Source organism: Miniopterus schreibersii (assembly GCF_964146895.1).
Source record: "Miniopterus schreibersii genome assembly, chromosome: 12".
NCBI lineage: Eukaryota > Metazoa > Chordata > Mammalia > Chiroptera > Miniopteridae > Miniopterus > Miniopterus schreibersii.
The window spans coordinates 24,404,397-24,427,326 of NC_138112.1; the positions used below are offsets into that span (position 1 = coordinate 24,404,397).

General features: G+C 37.5%; 1 protein-coding gene across 1 annotated transcript; it reads left to right on the forward strand.

Annotated features, from left to right (window-relative positions):
- Positions 1-244: 244 nt before the first annotated feature.
- On the forward strand, positions 245-22,692 carry CHORDC1 (cysteine and histidine rich domain containing 1). The gene is made up of 11 exons (XM_081155687.1): positions 245-744; positions 5,234-5,283; positions 7,931-7,987; positions 8,955-9,112; positions 11,288-11,388; positions 12,056-12,114; positions 15,643-15,713; positions 16,577-16,682; positions 19,104-19,223; positions 19,658-19,720; positions 19,975-22,692. Exons 1-11 carry the CDS (start codon positions 681-683, stop codon positions 20,119-20,121), a joined length of 996 nt encoding a protein of 331 aa, XP_081011813.1. The 5' UTR covers positions 245-680; the 3' UTR covers positions 20,122-22,692.
- Positions 22,693-22,930: the final 238 nt, after the last annotated feature.

Below are 22,930 nucleotides of genomic sequence, written 5' to 3' on the forward strand. Positions count from 1 at the left end.
CGTGAAGTGGCAACAATTACCCCGGGCCTCGGAGCAACCGCGACCGCTTCCTGCCCCGTATCTGACCCACACTGCTCTTCGATAGTCTGATCTCTAAGCTCTCGGCGTTTTCACAGCGACTGGACCGCAGTTCGTAATTAAATCGCTCCCAGGGCCCGCATCTGGGCAGTGCTTCAGAAGGCAGGCGGGGCACCCTCGGGAGGAGCGCCCGCCACCCCGCGTCGCTCTGCAGCCACCTCCAGTCGCACGACGCCGGGGACCTGCGCGGTCTGCAGACGCTCGAGCACCGAGGGGCAGAACACCGACGACCTTGCTAAATCAGTCTCGAGATTAAGAGGGCAGGATGCGCGCGAGCCACCCACGGCCAGAGCGACGTCGGAAGCCCCGGCTCTCCGCCCTCTAGGTTTCTCTAGAAGCGACCAAAGGGCCCCACCCCCGGCCGCGAAGACCCGGGCGCGATCCGCCGCGGCCCCGCTGGAGCCCCGCCCCCGGCTCCTCCCCAGCCCCGCCCACCTCCTCTGCGCCTGCGCGACCGGAACGTTCGCGAAGGTTTCTGACGCAAAAGCGGCCGTTTCCGGAAGCCGGCTGCCGCCCGCAGCCAGACCGGTGGCGAGGGGCCTGCTGCGCTCGCGCGGCCTGCGGTCCGGGTGTGCGGGCCTGAGTCGCGTCGCTGGGGAAAGATGGCGCTGCTGTGCTACAACCGGGGCTGCGGCCAGCGCTTCGACCCCGAGAGCAACTCCGACGGTAAGAGGCGCCGCCAGCCTGCCCTCCCCTCCTCTCCGCCCGCACCCCGGCGCCGCCGGGGGCCCTCTGCGTCCGGGGGCCGTCCCCGCGCCGTCCCGGCTCAGGTGCCTGCCGGCGCCCCTGGCAGCGCCCCCCGTGGGCGCGGGGCCCTCCGCGGCACCCCGGCAACGGCGTCTGCCGCCTCCCCGCCGCCCGAACCCCGGGGCGGCGTCCCCCGCGGCCGCACGTGTTCGCGGCCGGCCGCTCCCCCGGTGGGCCCGGGATTGAGGGCACCTGCCCCGCTCCCCCGGAGGGCCCGGGATTGGGGGCACCTGCCCCGCTCCCCCGGAGGGCCCGGGATTGGGGGCACCTGCCCCGCTCCCCCGGAGGGGCCGGGATTGGGGGCACCTGCCCCGCTCCCCCGGAGGGCCCGGGATTGGGGGCACCTGCCCCGCTCCCCCGGAGGGGCCGGGATTGGGGGCACCTGCCCCGCTCCCCCGGAGGGGCCGGGATTGGGGGCACCTGCCCCGCTCCCCCGGAGGGCCCGGGATTGGGGGCACCTGCCCCGCTCCCCCGGAGGGGCCGTGATTGGGGGCACCTGCCCCGCTCCCCCGGAGGGGCCGGGATTGGGGGCACCTGCCCCGCTCCCCCGGAGGGGCCGGGATTGGGGGCACCTGCCCCGCTCCCCCGGAGGGCCCGGGATTGGGGGCACCTGCCCCCGCTCCCTCGGAGGGCCCGTGATTGGGGGCACCTGCCCCCGCTCCCTCGGAGGGCCCGTGTATGGGGGCACCTGCCCCGCTCCCTCGGAGGGCCCGTGATTGGGGGCACCTGCCCCGCTCCCCCGGAGGGGCCGGGATTGGGGGCACCTGCCCCGCTCCCTCGGAGGGCCCGTGTATGGGGGCACCTGCCCCCGCTCCCCCGGAGGGGCCGTGATTGGGGGCACCTGCCCCCGCTCCCCCGGAGGGGCCGTGATTGGGGGCACCTGCCCCCGCTCCCTCGGAGGGCCCGTGTATGAGGGCACCTGCCCCCGCTCCCCCGGAGGGGCCGTGATTGGGGGCACCTGCCCCCGCTCCCTCGGAGGGGCCGGGATTGGGGGCACCTGCCCCGCTCCCTCGGAGGGGCCGTGATTGGGGGCACCTGCCCCGCCCCCTCGGAGGGACCGGGATTGGGGGCACCTGCCCCGCTCCCTCGGAGGGGCCGTGATTGGGGGCACCTGCCCCGCTCCCTCGGAGGGGCCGTGATTGGGGGCACCTGCCCCCGCCCCGCCGCCGCCTGGGGCCGGTGCGCCCGGCCTCGGTGGGCGGCTGGTTCGCAGGGAGAGGGAGACAGACAGACGGACGCAGAGACCGGAGGATGTGGCGCCGGGCAGGTGACCCCGGACGTGAGCTGGGCCTGGCCGCGCTCCTGTAGAAGGCTGTCTGAAGCCGCCTGTCGGCGCGCTGGGCAGAACCTGTTAGGAACTGACTGAGAGAGGCCGCGCTCGCTTGGGGAGACTGCCCTGGCTTGACGCCGCTGAGCCGCGGCCCGCCCGCCGGCGAGGGCCCAGCCGTGGCCTCCCCGTGTGAGTAACGCGCCGCCTCGCCCGGCCCGGGTGCCGCGGCGGCTGCAGCCTCGGCCCGCGCGCCGAGGGGTCGCGGGTTCGAGGCCCGGTCAAGGGCACGTCCCCCGGTGGCGGGCTCGATGCCCGCCCCGTCCAGGGAGCTGCGGGGGCAGCCAAGCCAAGTGTCTCACAGCGGTGTTTCTCTCTCTTCGCCCTCCCTCCCTCCTTCCACTCTAAAAATCAATGGGAAAAATATCCCCCGGTGAGGATTAACAAAATAAAATACATAAACAACAAGCCACCTTGTGGATAAAGGGGTTGAGTTATCTCTGCAGCACCGAGGTGCAGAGTTAAGGATGTAAAGTGAAGGTTAGTGACCAGCCAAAAAATAGAAAATGGTCAGTGAACTTGAATTTTGATTGGCAAATGGGAGAAAGAAGTGAGTTGGTTCTCTGAATATTGCCAGAAGTGACACCTTCTCAATTCAGTTAGTACTTACTGTATGTTTTTTATGTGCCGGACATGGACGTTATTACTTTATCTCATTTGAGTCTTCACAACAACGTTGTGAAGTAGGCACTGTTCTGGGAAGTTGAGTTCAGCGTGGTCTCAACATGGTTCCACACTGTGATTAAATTATATGCCTTTTAAAATCGTTTTCACCTCTGCGATGTCTGAAATAGTTATCTTGGTGCACAGGTGAATTGGTGACATCATTTAAAATAAGACAGTTGGCAGGATTGTAAGGAAAAGATAAATCCAGTCTTTGTACAGTACTCGAGTGATTGTTGTGGATGGACATTTTTATGATATTAATATGAAGTTATTCAAGGGGAAAATGGTGAGATTTCAGTGGATGACATAATCGAGGAGTGAGGAGTTTTGAAGCCCTCTGCTATTGGTAGCCTATGAAAAATGAACTGCCTTGGCCGGTGTGGTTCAGTGGTTGGAGCATCAGCTGGCACTCGGAAGGGTCTTGGTTTCAATTCTCTGTCAAGTGTACATAACCTGGGTTGTAAATTTGATCCTGGACCCTGGTTGGGACACATTCGGGAGGCAACCCATTGATGAGTCTCTCTCAAATGGATGTTTCTCTCTTCCTCCCTCCCTCCCACTATCTCTAAAAATCAATGGGAAAAATACCTTGGGTGAGGGTTAACAATAATAATACTAATAATAAACGGCCTTAGTATCTGCACATATTCTACTTTAATATTAAATAAAGGGAGAAGGCTGATGCTTTGTTATACCAGACAGTATGTTTATTTATAGGGTGTTATATATCAGCCTAAAATTAAGAGGAGATACAGCCATTTTTTTGGAAGTCAAATGGCAAAAGACTTAGAATAAATACTCAAGTAGATTGGTTGATAGAATGGAAAGTTAAGAAAACAGATACAGAGTAGAATACAAGAGCAAAGGGCAAACTGTGGACTTGGTTACGAGCAAGTTCTGTATAATGGGAGAGGTTTGACATGTATTGACTAAATAACAAGCCTCTTTCTAGGCTGATAGACATTTCAGTTTGAAACACAGCTAAATGAGTGTTTAAAGGAAACCTGATTGGTAACTTTCGTGTGTTAAACAGTTACCCTGGAAAAAGCACCACTTCACAAACAGTGTTTTATTTAATCTACATATATGAGGAAATTGAAACAGCTACCAAGAGGCAGAGCCAGAATTTGAGCCAGTGTTAAAAGCCCTTGGCTCTTAACCACTACCATGTGGCAGCTTCTTATCCATAAAATATTACTTTGAGAAAAACTAATAAACTTGATACAGAAAGGCTGGAGAATAGATTGTTTGTCTATTTGTTACTTCCTTTTGAAAGCTAGTTGTATGGTTAAGACCTGACTTGTTGCTGCTGCCATTCTGCCAAAACTTTATTATGATTATGCCTCTTACTGTGTCATACGTTATACATTTTATGCCCCTGACTCTTTATAAATTTGGTATTTAAAAATACTCTCTCTGTTCACTACTTTGATTCCCCTCTCAATTTCATATCCCTCAGCGTATTCATTTCTACTTTGAACCTTTTTTAGTTCTTAATTCCACAACTGCCCTTAATAGCTTCTTTCTAATCCATGGGTTTACTTACTGTGCCATGAAAATACTTCAAACTTTCTTGTTCTGTTTGCTAGCATAGTATCTAGGTAACACCTGGTTACTAAGTTAGGAAACCATATTGGCTGTTAACGCAAGGATAGGGAGATTTCCTTAAGTACCAGTATTTAGTCATTTTAAGGCAACACCAGGAATCACAGGTGGTAACATTTGAAATCTAAGCAGGCATGAAGATTGAGCAAAGCAGCCTTATAAGACAATTACACAGGTGTGAAACTGACCTGCCTTTTCTAAGCTCATGGTTCCCTCAGCCAGGGAATAAGTGTTTCTATTATCTGACGTTTTAATAATAGTGAAAATAGAGTGTAGAACTTCAACTTCTTTTTAATGAGTTTCATATCTAGGAATTGACACCTGTCTACAAAAGTTAAATTAGCGATTAGATATTATGTCAGTTTTTAAACTTTTGAACCTGTTCTTCTAAAATATCTATTTAGGGAATCTCTTGGGTAATCTTATGGACCAATACACATAAGAACACTTAAGTTTGATCGTATTTTTGTAAAATCAGAATTGAAAGATGACAGTCAAAATTTTAGAGATTAAAGTTTTGGTACTAAACAGATTTTACTACAAAGATTAGAGGAATACAGAATATAATTTGTTATACTTGAGCTTTTTTATATTATTTTTATCTATAGCTATCAATACTCTTGAATTAGAACTTTAACTATTGCTACTTTCATACAATGTTATATACATCACATTCGAGTATTAGTGATTTTTTTTTTTTTTTAAGGAAAAGTATTTTCTGCATTTGGAAAGAAGATTAAATGTTAACACCTGAATGAAATAATGTTATTTCTTTATTATTAAGTGATTTTTTTTCCTGTTTTTGACCAGATGCTTGCACATACCACCCAGGTGTCCCAGTCTTTCATGATGCATTAAAGGTAGGAACTTGATATGTTTCAGCATCTTTGTATTTGGATAGTAAATTTAGAGCTGTATTACTGAATCTTTATTTTCTCATCTTTTGTGACTCTGCTTTCTTAATGACCGTTTTGGGGTGATTTAAGCAAGTACTACACTAAATGCAGAGGCAGGTCTTTTCCAGTTATAAAATTGCTGTTTCTATCCCAATTCTCACTTTCTATACCCCTCATTTCTTCACTGTCCTAATTTTTAAGGGAAATGAAAGCAGTTTTCTTGAATCCTAATTTCAGATCTGTCAGACAGCTCCTGTCTAATAAGAGCTGCTCTGGATTTTAAGAAAGATTGTTATAAACACTTAATGGTGCCAGTCCCAGGGCAGACATGTAAGTTTAGAGTAAACAGAAAAGAGATGCCACCTGTTTCCCACCTGTACTTTGATCTGGAGAAGTAGTGAAATGATAGAATGTTTTTTGTCCAGATTTTTCATGGGTTTATTGACCTTTTAAATTTTATGATAATATAGTACGTTTTCCATTGTCTATCTTAAAAAGAAAATGTTTCAGCATGGCTGCCATGGTTTTAGGTTTTGATACTTGTTCTTGGGAACATTAACAGTCTTATTGAATGGTTAAAGATTGTTGATCCCCTTTGAATTTCCAATTAAATACCTTTCAGAGGGTAGTTGGATCTTTTTGACATTTATCTGTTAAATAGCCAACTCTAAACAAAGATGTACAAGCAAATATCAAGTTTATGTTATTCTGGTTAGTTCTAAGTGAGGAAAAAGGAACAAACATTCAATAGGGCAAGTTGAGACCTGACTCCTCTTCATATCTTTTTTAGCCTTTTTATAAATTTACAAGGATGGAAACTGTGATTCTGCAGGATTTTTTTTTCCCAGGGTTTGGGGAGTTTTAACTTTCCTGGACTATGATTTATTCTATGTTTATTTTCTTATTGTATGTTTTTCTTTTTTTCTTCTCCTATGATGTTTTCTTCCAATTAATTTCTTAAGGATAGTCATAATTGGCTTCTCAGTCTTCGACTTCCTATTTTCTCTCATTTTGTTAATTCTTTCCTATCCTTAAATGGCATATTTCCATTTATGTGTGTAATTGGCAGCCGAAAACCAGTGGACTCTTATTCCAAAAATAGCCTGCCTCTCAACTTTGCTGCTGCTAGTAATGATATTGCTAACTTTCCAGTCATTCAGTCCATCCCTCTTTTTTTACTACACAACTGTTAATTATTCTGATTAAGTAATCTTAATTATTTTACCTTGAAGTATTTTTATTTCTTCTCCAGTCCTACTGTTTATTATTGTCTCTATAAACATTTCTTGAAGACCTAGACTTTCCAAGACTACTGGATTTCACAGCTTCGTAGATTTTAGACAAAATACGTAAATCAGTATTGTGTCTACGGTTGCCAGTTTTCTATTTGACCAAGTAAGAATTTAAACATTGCATTAACAAAAAAAAGAACATGTTAATATTCAGATTAGAAGAGGCATATTTAGAGAAAAGGTCAGCCCTTTTTAAGAAACAACAACCACCTTATACTCACATACTTAAATTTATCCTTCCTTTTTTCTCATTTCACTGAGGACTGCCATGGATCCTAGATTGGCATTTGGGAACAACTAGTCTATATCATGTATGTATCCCAGTATCCCCAGATTACCTGATAATATTCTTCATATATAATTAAGACAATAAAGCGTTTTCTTGCATGGAATAACTTCTCTGATGACTATGTTATTAATGCTAAATAAACCCTCTAAGGTTGTAGTAACTTTTCATCTACATCTCAGTTTAGAGTAAAAGAATATTAAATTTCAAAATAATGGAAATTTTGTATTTTTCTTTAAAAAAAAGAAAAACCTCTAAGTGCATATTGTGAAAATAATCACTACCAAATTCTTCAAGCAGTATATTGGGAAAAACAACGACACCCAGATAGGTATGTGCAAAGCTGGCCCTTAGTCTGTATTTCAGGCCTCTAAAGTCTTGAGAGTGCTGCCTTTTTATTTCCTTATTTTCTGTGCTACGCTGGAATTAAACTTAAAGCCGTTTTTTGATAAGCCAGTTGATATTTTTTGTTCAGAAATTACACAGTGCGTAACAATTTTATATTTTTATGCTTCTGACTGAAAAGATCATTTAACCTTCAAAGATCTAATGGAGCTTAGGCTGCTACCTTAGTTTATGTTGTGCTGAAAATAGGTAGAACTCTTATTGTTAAGGAATAGCTACAATATTTAGGAACTATATTATTGTAATTATTATCTCTTACCAGATTTTTAAAGTAAAGCACTTCACTTACTCCCCAGATCCTTTAAAATATATATTTAGAAATTATAAAATGGTTTTCTTCTAAAAATTAAGTACTATTTTTAAAAACAGAAGAAATTTCTGTTTCCCTTTTTTAAGGTATTTAGTTTCATGATAGATCACAACACATCATCAGTTGTAACAGTTTTTCTAAAAGACAGAATCATTTCACTTGGTTAGATAAGTCATTTACAGCACTTCAAAACTGTGAAATGCATATATATGCAAGTCGCTTCCAGATTTGAGAAGATAAGTACAAATAGAGTATTTTACTGGGTTGTAGTTCTCATGCAGATACAGTTTTGAGTTTTTTCTCTCTTATGTTTCATAGGGTTGGTCTTGCTGTAAGAGAAGAACAACTGATTTTTCTGATTTTTTAAGCATTGTAGTAAGTATTCATTTTCTTTCTAGATTGTCTACTGAAGAGTACATATTCTGGGAGGCTCCAGATTTAAGGAGTTCAATTTCAGACTGGTCCCTGTTAACTTGCAGATTGTATTTTTCAAATGGAGCTCACCTCTCTCCTACAGCCTTTGAAATAGGAATATATCTATCTGTGTTAGAGATTAAAATTTCAAGTTGTCAGTTTTGGTTTATGCGAGAAGTTCGTAGTCCTAAAAGAATATCAAGAGGATGGAAGGCAGGAGGCAATAATTTAATGCATTTTCAGCTAGGAACAATACATTTTTATTAAATCTAAGATATCATCAAAATGTACCATTATTTTGTATACTTTTAAGAAAGAAAACTAAAGCTGTTAATTAAATGACATGTCGTTAATCTTTGATTTCAGAGATGTTAAAATTAGTATGTATGACTCAGTGGAATATGGAAAAGGTAGCTAGCATTTATTGAATGTTTGCCACCTGCCAGAAGTGCCAAGTATTCTATTATTTAATCCTCTCAAAAATATCTTAAGTGCCATTATCTCCATTTACTAATGAAAAAATGAAGTTAGAAAGATTAATGAACTTGTTCAAGGTCATATAGCTAGTTAGTAGCAGAACTGGGGGTCAAACTAAGGCTATCTTTTATAAATAATTTGTAGAGTTCTCTTTGTGAGATCCCCAGAATTTGTTTCCTATAAACAAGAAGTTTGTGCTGTATGTTTAATAGAGTTAAGTAGATATTTATGAAGTGTTATTCAGAGGCTTTAAAAAAATGCATTATTCAGATTAATAACTCATTTACAAATATAGCAAATTTGGAATAATATTTTTAGTTTCTTAAAATAAGTCTGATAAAAGTGAAGGAACCACAGTAGTATTTATTAATAAAGAATTAAAATAGTATTTCTGTCATGGCATATGAAATACATGAGCGGATAACTCTTAATGAATACCTTTCACTAACAGGGTTGTACAAAAGGTAAACATAATAGTGAAAAGCCACCTGAGCCCGTTAAACCTGAAGTCAAGACTACTGAGAAGAAGGAACTATCTGAATTGAAGCCCAAATTTCAGGAGCACATCATTCAAGCCCCTAAACCAGTAGAAGCAATAAAGAGGCCAAGGTACACTTTTTCAGTTGCATGCTCTTGTCACACTTGAATAATAGCATTTGTTCCTGGTGTTTTCTTTTATGATTTTGTATAATTCCTTTTGTAACAGTTGTTCAGGTCACCAATTTTTTTACCATTTGGTTTTCCTTTAGATCTGTCTTTCATTTTTATTCCCCCTCAACTTGAGGCCATGTATGTACACAGCAAGTTTCATTCCATGCGTGTTCATTGCACCATCATAATTAGGGTAGCCACACATTCATCCTGTACCTTGGCTTGTGTCTTTCTCACTGTGGTGTAGTGAAAGTCTGTAAAGGAATTGTCCTTTTCCAGGAATCAGTTAAAGTTGAAAAAGAACTTAGAAGTCTTCCTTTCCTTTTTTCTACTGTTTCTTGTATAACTTTTAGGACATTCTTGACAGAAGAATAATTTAGTTCCCTTTCAAATCTAGTAAAGAAGAATTTCCTTTTGTTTCATAGTGGTCCATTGTATTGTTACTAAGTCAGTGTATGATTTTCCCTTGTATTGAGCCAAATTCTTTTTTATTTGTCTATATTTTACCACTTAGAACAAGCCTAGTGACTCATCTTTTATCTTTAGATTCCTGAAACTATTAATTTCATTATTACTGACAAGTTTTTTAATGGATTTGATTTACATGGCATATCCATTAAAGTATTTTTAAAATACTTTTTGCTCATTTTGCAGAATTATACAGATTCTTCATACTTATCTTCTAATCATCTAGACTTTATTTTTAATTTTACATTCCTACACACGCATATTGGGTACCACTGTTAACACCAGGTCTTCTTCATGCTGCACTTGAGTGTTGAATTGTTTTAGAACCAAAATTAATAGGAATCAAAAAACAGATAGGGGTTTGGCCTAAAATATGACTCCTGTTGATATTTTATTCACACTGTGGACTTAGGGTTTCCCAACTTTTCCTTTATTGATCTTAACTTAAATAACTTCATAGCATATTAAATAATACCATTCCAAGATAACCCTAAGAGACTTCTTGATGTTTATTTAAACCAACTATTTAGAATGATTTTATTCCATCTTCATCTTATTCATAATCGTGAGAGATTATGAATGCCCTGCTGGCTGAAGTATTACAGTGTAGTTGTAATACTATAATTGGCAATATGTGTTACTATTTTCTTTAAATAATGAACTAATAATTTTACTTAAGGGGAAGTGAGAGAAATTAAATATTTTATCCTAAATTTACTTGGTGGTATTATAGAGATTATGAGAGTATGGGTTTTTATGTGCTTTGTTAATGGCCTCCAACATCACAGGTTTATTTAATTAAGGATGTAGAATACATGACCTAGGATTTCTATTTTCATTGCTGTATTTATTAATATTCTTAATACTTATTTGAATGGCCTTAAACAGATTGTACATACAACACTTAACCATTATGAAATGTTAGGAGATGCTTTTACTCTTTTTTAACTATACTGAAATTGCCTTGTGATACAATTGTATCTGAATTTATAGATGCCTATATCAGTGTCCACACAAAGTGAATTATCTCCACCAGTAGGAATATGGGTTCACTTAATACATATTTTTTGGTTGTTTACTATATGCTCGGCATTTTGCTCAAGCAAGGAATATAAAAGTACATCATGGTGCCTTCCTTGGAGATACTCATCTTGACAAACTGCTATTGCTAGTCTTTGTTTCCTTCCCATTAGCCTACTGATTAATAGTTTAATCTGTTGGCAATAGCATGATTATTTGAGACTTAGTATTTTAATATCAAAACCTTTTCTGTTACAACTTAGGCATTTTAATACATTATAGCAGTTAATTATAAAGTACCTTTTGATGGAAAAAACGTGCCCTGGCCGGTGTGTCTCAGTCGGAGCATCATCTTCTACACCAAAAAGTGGCTGGTTAAATTCCCGGTCCAGGTACATACCCAGGTTGCAGTTCGATTCCCCAGTCAGGGCATGTGCAGGAGGCAACCAATTCATGTTTCTCACATTAATGTTTCTCTCCCTCCCTCCCTCTTTCTAAAAATGAATTTTAAAAAATTATAATGGGAAAAACTTCATTCACAAGTTATTTGGCTTCTTCCATAAATAGGCTGTTAAGTATATTTATTTTTAGTACAAAAATATTTTGGAACATCAATGATGGTAATAAAGTTTCAAAATTCTCCAGCCCAGATGAACCAATGACAAATTTGGAATTAAAAGTATCCGCCTCCCTAAAACAAGCACTTGATAAACTTAAACTATCATCGGGGAATGAAAAAAGCAAAGGTAAGATTTTGTTTTGTATGTTGTAATTTTTTCTGTACAATTAACCAGTTATCTAAAAGAGATAAGAGCTGTATAATTTACTGAATATAAATATGAAAAAGCACATTGTAGTAAAAATTTATTTGTTTCTTAAACACCAATTAAACCACAGAATGGGTATGTGGTTTTTTTCAGAATGAGAGTCTGTTAATTAAATTTTTTTTTTTTTCAGTTCACTGCTATTATTTTAACAGTGAGTTAAATTTCTTTGATGATTGTAAATGTTTCATTATGCAAGAGATAAAATATAGGGGGTTGGTATTCTCTGACCTATACCTAATACCATGAGGGGAAAATACCCTTTCATGATTTCTCTTTCACAAGTTTAAGATATTTGGATATAATATTATAGAATAGAAATGTGTCATATATCATCTTAGGAATATAGGTAAAACCTAGTCACAGTAGTTGGCTTATTAGCTTTCTAAATACATTACTTGAAAGGTCACAGAGAAAACTTAGTTACTTAAAATGGTTTTAATTTTAAATTGTTTAATTTTAATATGTTAGTGTTTTTTGTATTTAGATTTTTGTTTTTAAATACTTGTTTTATGGAAAAGGTTATTTTTGAAGAATGTCACTAAAGTGTTCTATTTTAATGTTTCTCATTTGATTTTTTTTATTTCAGAAGAAGACAGTGATGAAATTAAGATTGGGACCTCATGTAAAAATGGAGGGTGTTCAAAGGTATATGTTGTAAATTTTGTGTTGAGTCATGGAAGTAAAATATTAATTTTGAAAAAAGGGCAATTTAGTGAATCAATTCAACAGACATTTGTGTGCCTATTATATGTTGGGCACTACACTGAGCTATGGCTTATGAACATGGATAAGAGACTGTCTCTGAGGAGCATCATATATGATAGAATCATGGGATTAAATGATTCTAATTTAGTCAGCATTCACTGAGAACTTACTATGTGCCAGACATTGTTTTCGGGGCTAGGGACATAGTATTAAATAAAGCAGAAATTTCTTTCCTTGTAAAGCTGATATTCTAGTGTAGGGAAGAAATCAACAAATAGGTAATTAAAATGAATTCAGATAGTTATGACGACAAGGAAATAGAGTGAAGCTATTTAAATCTGAATTTGAGAGAAGTCTTTTGTGAAGTGGTGACACTAAATCAAAAATCTGAGTAATGTAGTGGATGAGGTAAGTAAACCTTGGAGTAGACTTGGAAGTAGTATGTGTAGAGGCTTTAGAGCTTGTCTATTCAAAGAATTATGAGAAAGATCAGCGGGGCTTGGATGGGTGTGTAGGTAGTGGAAGAGAGAGGTAGGCAACATGGAGGTCCTTATAAACTGCAGTGAGGCATTTGGGCTTTATTTAAGTATAATGGGAAGCGATTATCTGTTTTAAGGAGGGGTTTTAAAATTCTATCTTTGACTGCAAAGTGGCAAATAAAATGGGACGGGAGTGGAATTTGAAAAAGGAAAACCAGTTAGGATGCTGTTGTGGAAGACCAAGCAGTGGGGTTGGAGGGTATGTTTTCGACAAGTGGTTAAATGTGGGATGTAATCAGACATCTCAGTGAGGCTTCTACCTCCTCTGTGAAATTGCTTATCTTCCAACACTTCCACTCTACTTTTTTCTCCATAGCACTTTTATACCTTCAACCATACTACTTATTTTCCTAATACTCTGTTTCATCTAACTGTCCCTTTCCTTATATAAGGTTTACAAGGAAGTGATTTTATTTGCTTTGTTCTGTGCTGTATTTTAAATGCTTAGAGCAGTGCCTGGCACATGGCAAATGCATGTAGAATGAATGGTATTTTGAAATATTGTCAGGACTTGCTAATGAACTGGAAGTGAAGGAAGGGGTTTTGTCACTGGCATCTAGGTGGTGACACATTGACCAAGAAAGAAGGGTTGGGGAGAGCAGGTTTGTAGTTTACCCTCATGTTAAGTTTGAGGTCACCTTCCTTATTTAGGAATGGAAATAAAAATGTATTCACAAAGGTAGAAGTAGTAGATAAAAGAGAATGATTAATTCTTGGGGGAAGGGAGACAGTGCAAGTGGTAGGGTAGTAGAGAAAGATCCACAGAAAGAAGGTATTCTGGGTGAATTTTGAAAAACAAATGATAGTCCTGTAAATGGACAAAAAGGAAATGGATATCCCAAGCAGAGGTGGTAGAAATAGTATGCAGAAAACAATAAATAGTTAATAATAATGGTACAGAATTTGCTGGTGTGAAGTTGAAATTAAAAGAGGTAAGATGGTGACATTTCCTGAAAGACTCATAATGCTCAAAAGTTAGACTTCAGGTTATGGAGGCCATTAAAGAAAATTTTTAAATTTTTTTCACTGAAATATAACATTTAAAAACATGCAAATGTGTATAGCTCAAGGGATTTTCACAAAGCAGAGCCCTTCTTATGCCTCCTATTATTATTCCCTCTCTCAAAGCTAACCACATTTGTCTATCAACATGGATTAGTTTTGCTAATTTTTGAACTTAATGTAAATAGAATTATAGAACAGGTACCCTTGTGTCTGTCTGATTTGCCTAATAAAATGTTAGTTATCTTTGTTGCGTGTAGCTGCAGTTTGTTCATTTCCATTGCTTTAAAGTATGCCGTTGTTTGTGCCAATTTTTCCTTTCTACTTCCCTTTAAATTTTTTGGATTGTTGCTACCATGAACTTTTTGTGCATGACTTTTGAAACAAATGTAAACATTTCTATTAGAGATATGACTAGAAATGGAATTGCTGGACTATAGAGTGTATATGTTCGGATTTAACAGATACTTGCACGTAGTTTTCCAAAACTGTTGTAGTTACACTGCTATCGGCAGTGTTAGGCTGGTTTCCTTTGTTCTACACTTTGGTAACACTTTGTAATAACAGTTTTTTATATTTTAGCCATTCTGGTGGGTGTGTAGTGTTCCCATTGTGTTTTTAACTTTCCAGATGATGAAATTGAATACCTTTCTGTAATTTTATTGGCCATTTGGATATTGATACCAAAAGTACCATTTTTGTGAAATGGCAAAAAATCTTTTACCTGTTTTTCTATTAAGTTTGCTTTTTCTTATTGACTTTTGGAATTCTTTATATTTTTTTAGCTAAAAGTTTTTTTGTTAGAAACAGATACTATAAATTTTCACTATCTTAATGACTTTTGATAACCAAAGGCTCCTTTAGTAAAATGCAATTTGTCCATCTTTTCCTCTGTGACCAATGTTTTCCTGTGTCCTTTTTAAGAGATCTACTTACTTCAAGGCCATGAATCAGAATCTGTCAGTATAGTCTCATTGCCTAAAATCTGCTGGTGATCATGAGCAAGGTTAGCAAATTAAACAGATATTTTCAAGTCAAATTGACATTTTTGTGATAGACTACATATGTGTAGAGTTAGAGGAGAAATCGAAGAGGACATATAGGATTTTGCTTTGGAAGATTGAGTAGATATGGTGCCATCAAATAAAGTGGGAAGACGAAGTTTGGGGGCAACAGTGGTAAATTCAGAATCTAACTTACTGAGTTTCATGTACTTACAGTATATCTTTAGGAGATACACCCAATACATTGGATTTACAAAAATGTAAATACACAAACTTTTATTCTCTGTTCTGTAGGTGGTTGCAATAAAAACCAAAGTAGAGAGAAAATATACTATTGGCTGCATTTATGTTTTATTAACGTAACTTTTTGTGAATTCATCTGTAGAGCCTTCACCTACAGCAGCAATGGGGCCCGGATCTTCCAGACAAATCCTGGATATATATATAGGTCTGCAGCTCATTTTACCCTTCATAGGGATAAGAAATCATCACTCTAGAACTTCCAGAATTGCTTACTAGATTTTCCATATCAATTCATAATGCCCACACAGAGTTTACTCTGCACATAAATCATACTGTAACTATTTTTTTCTATTGAGATTAATCTCTTGGTTTTAATATTCTGTAAATTTAATTACCTGAATATGCTTGGATGTGACCCCATACCCAAAAGTCTGAAAGTATCTTAATACATCCTTTTGCCTACTTTCCTATTTGCCTTTTTCATAGGGAACTGAAACTTAAGCATATTCAAAAAGGAATCATTTCTTATTGGAATGGCTGGGTGAATTTATGACTATTTCTAGGTCATGTTATTCCTTGAGCATTTTCTTAGCTCATAGAGGTCACCAGTACTACAAATATGTTTGACATGTAACATTGAGATATGAAGCTAATATTTTTTCTTATTTTTTTTCTTTTAGACATATCAGGGTGTACAGAGTCTAGAAGAAGTCTGTGTATATCATTCTGGAGTACCTATATTCCATGAAGGGTAACTTACTAATTAAAACTTTTTATTTTTTTTTTATTTCTTTATTGATTTCAGAGAGAGGAAGGGAGAGAGAGAGAAACATCAATGATGAGAGAGTCATTGATCAGCTGCCTCCTGCACGCCCCTGACTGGGGATCAAGCCCGCAACCCGGGCATGTGCCCTCACTGGGAATTGAACCGTGATCTCCTGGATCCTAGGTCGAGGCTCAACCGTTGAGCCACTCCTGGCCGGGCCTAATTAAAACTTTATGGTAGAGGTTAGAAAAGTTATACTTTCCTACAGCCCTCAGTTGAGAGCCTCTCTTCTATATTACCCTGTAGTTTATAGAAACACAGTGTTTTAAAATCTTTCATTCTGTTTCTACTATTCTTCAGGAATCAAATCCAAAGTTTTACTGCAATTTTTATCTTCTAGTGTTAGATTTTCCTCCACTATGTAATAATGGGTTTCACCTACTTTGGGATTGATCTTCACAGGTTGTGCATACCTTATTTTTTAGTTTGTTTGCATGTTCTCACTTTCCTAGGTTATTAAAAAGTGAGGATATAAAACCTTGGTCATATCACTTTTTGATAGCTTCGTGAAGGTACTGGAATATAAGCTATCGGTGAAAAGCTGATTCATAATTTTGTAGTGGTTTTAAGCATCTTTAGGAACTCCAAAATTGCTGTAATAAATGGCATTCTGGTTTTAAAATTATTAGTCTTTTGATAATTTTAACTGTTTGGTAACTTAGACACTTGTAAGATACTAAAGTTGCACACTTATTGATTTTTTTTAAATCACACTTCTCACTATGATAGTTCTGGATTTAATTGGTTGTGAGATTTTATTTCTGAAATATTTCTATGATAATTTAAAGGATGAAATACTGGAGCTGTTGTAGAAGAAAAACTTCTGATTTTAATACCTTCTTAGCCCAAGAGGGCTGTACCACAGGGAAACACATGTGGACGGCTAAGGATGCTGTAAGTAACCTTTTCAAGATAACACTTTAGGGTGTATTCATCTGAGTCATTTTTTAAAATTTTAGATTATGCTGTCTTTAGATTAAAATAAAAAAGGTCCTTCATGCAGTAGAGTTTTGATGGGCCTAAAAACTAAAATTAATCTGAGTCAAGCTCCCAGAGCATGCCCTTTGATCAAAATAGTTATAGTGTGCCTGACTGGCATGGTTCAGCAGTGGAGCATTGACTTAGGATCCAGGAGATCGAGGTTTGATTCACGGATCAGAGCACATGCCCGGGTTGCGGGGTCAATCCTCAACAGGGGGCATGCAGGAGGCAGCCAATCAATGACTCTTTCATCATTGATGTTTCTCTCTCTCCCTTCTTCTCTCTGAAATAGATAAAGACATATTTAAAATAAAATATATATATGTATGTATATATATAAAATCATTGATGCCAATATATTGATGCCAGTATATAGATGTTTATGAAATACTTAAGCCTGGAGAAAGTAGAGCATGTTTTTCTGTAATTACATGGTCTGTTCCCACTCCCCCCCCCTTTTCTTACTATGTTTTTATTTATTTCTGAGAGAGAAACATCAGTGATGAGAGTGAACCATCGATCGGCTGCCTGCTGCACACCCCTCATTGGGAATTGAGCCCAAAACCCAGGCATGTGCCCTGACCAGGAATCGAACCATGACCACCTGGTCCATGGGCCAACACTCAACCACTGAGCCACACCAGGCCAGGCATGGTCCCACTTTTTGTTTAACAAAAATCACTTTCTGCTCATTTTATGTTATTTGATCATTTAGACCTCTGATTCTCTTTTGGCCTCTTAAACGTTCATTCAGCCATTTACAGATGCACAAATACTTCATCTGGTGTCCAAAAAGGAGGATTGCAGAGTTGTTGGAATTGTTTTGAATGTCTCTGCTTGCTACAGGGAAATTATCAACAGAAAAAAGAAAGCATCAGTTTCTACTTCCCCGGACAGCTTTTTAAAAAGACTTGAGGCTCCACAAATAATTCCCCTCCAAGTCCCATTAAGTTGTAAAAACGCAAGCAATTTATTGCTAAATAAATGTTTATAACTATTATTAATGTAGTTTGTAATGTATTAAATTAGATTTACGTGCTGCATTGGCACTAATAAACCCAAGGCAGTCAGCCTTTTCAGTATATGTGCCTTTTAACTTAAAAAGTAATTGTAAATTTTCAGATTGCTTTAGGAATTCATTTCTTCTGCATTTGAGTATTCCACATTTTCTGTTTTTTAATAACACTTGGTTGGAGATTATAAATACAGGGTGGGACAAAAGTAGGTTTACAGTTGTGAGTACGTGAAACAGTTTATTTTTGTATTTATTAATAATTGTTATTATTTTCCATATGAACAGCTGTAAACCTGTTTTTCCCCCACCCTGTATATCCCTCAAATTATAATAATTCATCTACCACAAAACTTCTAGGAATATTTTAGCAAAAAGTGAAGTCTTTCTGTATTTTCTCCAAGGTCCAAAAGTTTGAAAGATGTAGTTTGAATAATTAAACTGTTGTTTTCTATTATATGCAAAAGTTTTCAGACTATAACCCCAGGTGAAATATTTTTGTTATTTTTAATGCATGCATTTATCAAGTATTGAGTATCTAAACCAGTGGCCTAAGGCAAAAACATGTAAGTGATAAAAGTAATTTAAATTCAGTTAGTATAATTGTACCAAAATGTAAATACTGTTTTTTACAACAATAGTGCCTCACAGGTTCCTGCATTATGTGACTAATTTATCCTCATTTACAAAACAAATCACAATTTGTCTCTTTTATAAATAGTTGCTGATACAGCAATGTACCACTGGTAGATAATTATTTCCATAATAGTAATTAACCAAAAGATTACTTTCACAAATTCTCACTTTTTTCTGCATATTATTATGTGAAAGTAATTATTCAATAACAATAACAAATAGTTGTAAATGGTCAATTACTTTTTTCCAAATTCCAGTTTATAGAAAATAAAGGTTCCTGTTCATGAGATGTTGCCTGGTTATACCACTAAGCACATGTCTTTCTCACTTCAAAGTATGTTTTTATGACTATACTTGGTAGATTGCAGAATTTTAAAACTGGATAAAGTTTTGTAGGAGTTTTCAAATTGCCTTTCTCAATGTATACTAATACTATGGCCCTAAAAGAAAAAAAATCAAATAGAAGGAATAAGCATGTTCTCAAATCATAAAACTATAAAGATTTTTTGTATCACGATAAGGTTTATTGTTCATACTTTTTGATGGCAACTATAGAAGTTTGCCCTTACAAATGTTAAGGGCTCAGTTGCACATGGTAATTTTTTCTCACTTAGATGGTTCAAATTCTTCTTTTTCAGAGATTTTGTAACACTTTGTAAATTCATAAAGTTTGTCTTATATTGCAGGGGAAAAAAGTTGTTCCATGTAGACATGACTGGCATCAAACTGGGGGTCAAGTGACCATTTCAGTGTATGCTAAAAATTCACTTCCAGAACTTAGTCAAGTAGTAGCAAATAGTACATTGGTAAGTACACTAAATATCTCTGACTAAAAATTGTCTTTATGCATTTATTCTTTGTATTGATGTAATATTGTTCTTATTTGAGCTGATTTTAAGGTAAGATCTTTTCAACATTCCCATTTGAAAAAATAGTTTGAAATTACTTTAACAGAAACTATTTTAAATGAAAATTTCTACATAGTAGTTATTTGTGAAGCATTCTGGAGATACTGTAGTAGCTTAGAAAATTTATCAAATAATATGGTACTTAGTTCTCTCAATCTAAAACTTCAAGCTAATTTTTCTTTTCTGTTAATGGTTTTCTGAAATAAAAAATACAATATTGGCAGTTTGTTAAAATAGCGTAAATGATTTTTATCATTTTTATAATCATTGTTTTATATCATAAACCTTCCGTTTGGATTTGATCAGTTACTCAACTTTCTTTATCTTTTCAGTTAAATGTGCACATTGTATTTGAAGGAGAGAAGGAATTTCATCAAAATGTGAAATTATGGGGTGTAAGTATTAAGAATCCAGCAGAATTTTTTCTTATAATTTAAAATACCATTTGTATAATAAAAGGCATACATTAACAATTGATGGAAGATAGGTATATGACTTCTGGTTATTCTAACCAAAATGTTGAAATCTAGGTATAGAAATGGCATCAGTATCTTGGGTTTTTGATAATTAACATAAGTAAGACCAGTGTTTTCCTCTAAGACTAATTAAACTACCCAGATTTACTTTAATTCTCTTGGATATGTTGCAGGTGATTGATGTAAAGCGAAGTTATGTAACTATGACTGCAACAAAGATTGAGATCACCATGAGAAAAGCTGAACCTATGCAGTGGGCAAGCCTTGAACTGCCTGCAACCAAAACCCAGGAAAAACAAAAAGAAGATAAAACAGAATGAACTGAGAGGAAATAAAAAGTTATTACCTATTTCAGAATTCTTAATGTGTGGTGAAGTGTTGGCTTGCTGCTGTAATCTTTTTTTCTGTTGTTGTTGTTGAATCTGGCGTTTCAGGGTCAACGGTTGTAGGTTCTTAAAAGCCAAAGTCAGTTTATCTTTTTGTGCCTCCCTTTTTTTTTTGAGTTACCTAAAATTGATTATTCATTTCTTCTCACTAATAGAACTGTAGTTGTGTCCCATACTTGAAGAAGCTAGAAAATAGCTCATAGAATAGTTCTTAGTACAATATTATGTTAAGCAGAGAAATATAAAGCAGAGAAATATAAAGTAACACTTGTTCACATCTCTTTCTATTATTCCATAATTAGTAAAGCAAGGTGGAATGTTAAATTTTTAATTAGTTTTTTCTTGAGTTTCTGTTTCTATATACTTGAAAATCTTAAAAGATAAAGCTCCACAATGTTTTTTCCACTCGGGACGGTTACTTTCTGTAGGAGGACTAATTCTAAAACTATAGAGGTATGAATTTGGTTAAAATTCATTTTATAAGACTAAGCAATAATGTTAAATATCTCCTGGTTATTTATAAGGTCTTGGTATGGTGTTATGGCTAAATTGTATCTGAATCATAGCCTACATCCTCTTAAATTTTTAATTACATATAAAGAAAAATTAAGTATATATTTGGCTTTCCTGATGGTAAACTGTATAAAATTCTAGATTAAAAGGCTTATGGGAATACATTAGAGTTTCAGAAAACTAAATATTTAGGCTTTGCTTTATGACAAGTATTACATGTTAAATAGCATAATTGTTTTATATTTTTTTTCAGCTTTCATGAACAGTTTGACAATTCTAGGTGATACAGTGCTGATTATATATTGTACTTTATTAAATAGGTATCACAGAATTAGATTGTTTATGCTTATTAAACACATTAAAGGATAGCTTACTTTTTGAGGTAGTTCAGAGCTTATGAAGAAAATGGAAAATATTATGAAGGCCAAAACTCTTGGAGAATTTTTTGGGCATGAATTATGCTTACATAGATTAAAATGATTATTTCCAAAGCCCCTTGAGTGTTTTTTTTCCTTGGGATGAGTGGAATTTTTGTAATGGAAAATTTGCAAAGGTACAATTTTAATTAAAGAGTTAGTATATGTCACTCTACTACCCTTAGCAAATAACTATTAGATGTAATTATGTAATTAAATGGTTTAGCTCTGTTGCCAAAAACCTGTCGACTAGGCTTTCTTGAAATACCATGGCAAGAAATTTTTGGCAGTAAAAATTGTACCCAGCTAGAGTATATAAGTTTATAGTGAATTGTATTTAAAATTTTTTAAGTTATATTTTATAATTTAGGAACCTGGGTTCATTTGGACAATCTTTATTGGGTGGATCTTTATTGTTTAAGGAAAAGTTGCTACTTATTTTGATTTGAGGTAATGATTAATATACTCTTTTTGTGTTTTCTTTGAGGCTATTTTCCCTAAACAGTATCTTAATATGTTCTGTTTGATTGACCTATTATTTAAAGCAAGTGGATTATACACCTAAGAGTTAGTTACAAAGCACTGAGTTTTTTATTGCTTTTGGATACAGCTTATGTATTTAGTCTGATTACATTAGTGACACTTCTGTTATTTCCATGAACCTCTGAATTTGTTGCCCATATAAAAACCTAAATGACACTAGACACATTTATAATTAGGTAAAATATGTTTTACTTTTTTCAGTCTGTCAAAAAATTTAGAAATGGCCAACTTTATTAAATTGTTTCTCTAGAAATATGCTTTATCTTTCTCACATTTAGGGTAATTACTATAGCAAAGCAGTCAAAGCTGGGTTTATTATATACTTGGTAACTAATTCTATAGCTGAACTAACGATGGGAAACTTTTCTTGCCTAGCACATTTGCTAGTGTAAAGTAAGTATGGTCCTAAGAAGTTGAGGTTTTATTTCTTTTAAACCTTATTTTTAGATAAGTTTAGATTTACAGAAGTGTTGCAAAAAAAGTACAGAGTTCTTTATGTGCTATATTAATCTTCCCCTTATGTTAAAACCTTACCTAGAACATTTACAAAACTAAAGTTAGTCTATTAACGAAGGTAGGAAATTAATTTTGACCATCTCTTTTTAGAGGAACACTGTTAAAGGGTAGTTCTTGAGACCTACCCTGGCTTTTGGTAATAATTTAAGCCAGGAATTTATAAACCATTAAAAATATAAATTGAAATCAGTCTACCGTGGACAGATGTTTATAGGTCAAAGATATAACTTCCTGTTCTAACCATATATGGCAAAGGACTGTAATGATCTATTTTATTAAAGTTTATATTTTATATCAGATTTTAATTTTTATTATGTATAACTTCTTTTGTTTGGTTTTCTTTAGATAACTTTTCAGCCATCTAAGGGTAAAGAGAACCTTAAAGAGTTCTTACAGATACATTAAGTGACTTTGTATTATTGCTCTGCTACCCTTTGTTTTTTTTAAAAAAAATCAGTCATTCCCGCCTGAAAATGCTTGTCATGCATACACGCACAATAAACTTTTTAAAAGCTCATTTATGAGGTCTTTGGGTATGTGCTCTATGTAACAGCCAGGTACTTTGAAGCTAACTGTTAGAATGTTAATGGGTTTTTTGGTTTCATTATAAGTTACTTTGATCAAGCACTCATACTTGTTTTGAATCTGTTGCTTATATCATAATCTTTGTCCTTGGTGCTAAAATGGAAGCTAAATCCATCTAGTTTTTAGGTTTTGTTATTTGGTGTTAAATTTCTTTTAATTATTGGTCTGTT

Bases quoted from the DNA above. Each gene is read 5' to 3' on its own strand.
- CHORDC1 (XM_081155687.1), top strand. From the start codon at position 681: ATGGCGCTGCTGTGCTACAACCGGGGCTGCGGCCAGCGCTTCGACCCC. The intron at 9,113-11,287 runs GTACACTTTTTC...AAAATTCTCCAG, and splicing joins GAAGCAATAAAGAGGCCAAG to CCCAGATGAACCAATGACAA. The intron at 16,683-19,103 runs GTAAGTAACCTT...CTTATATTGCAG, and splicing joins TGTGGACGGCTAAGGATGCT to GGGAAAAAAGTTGTTCCATG.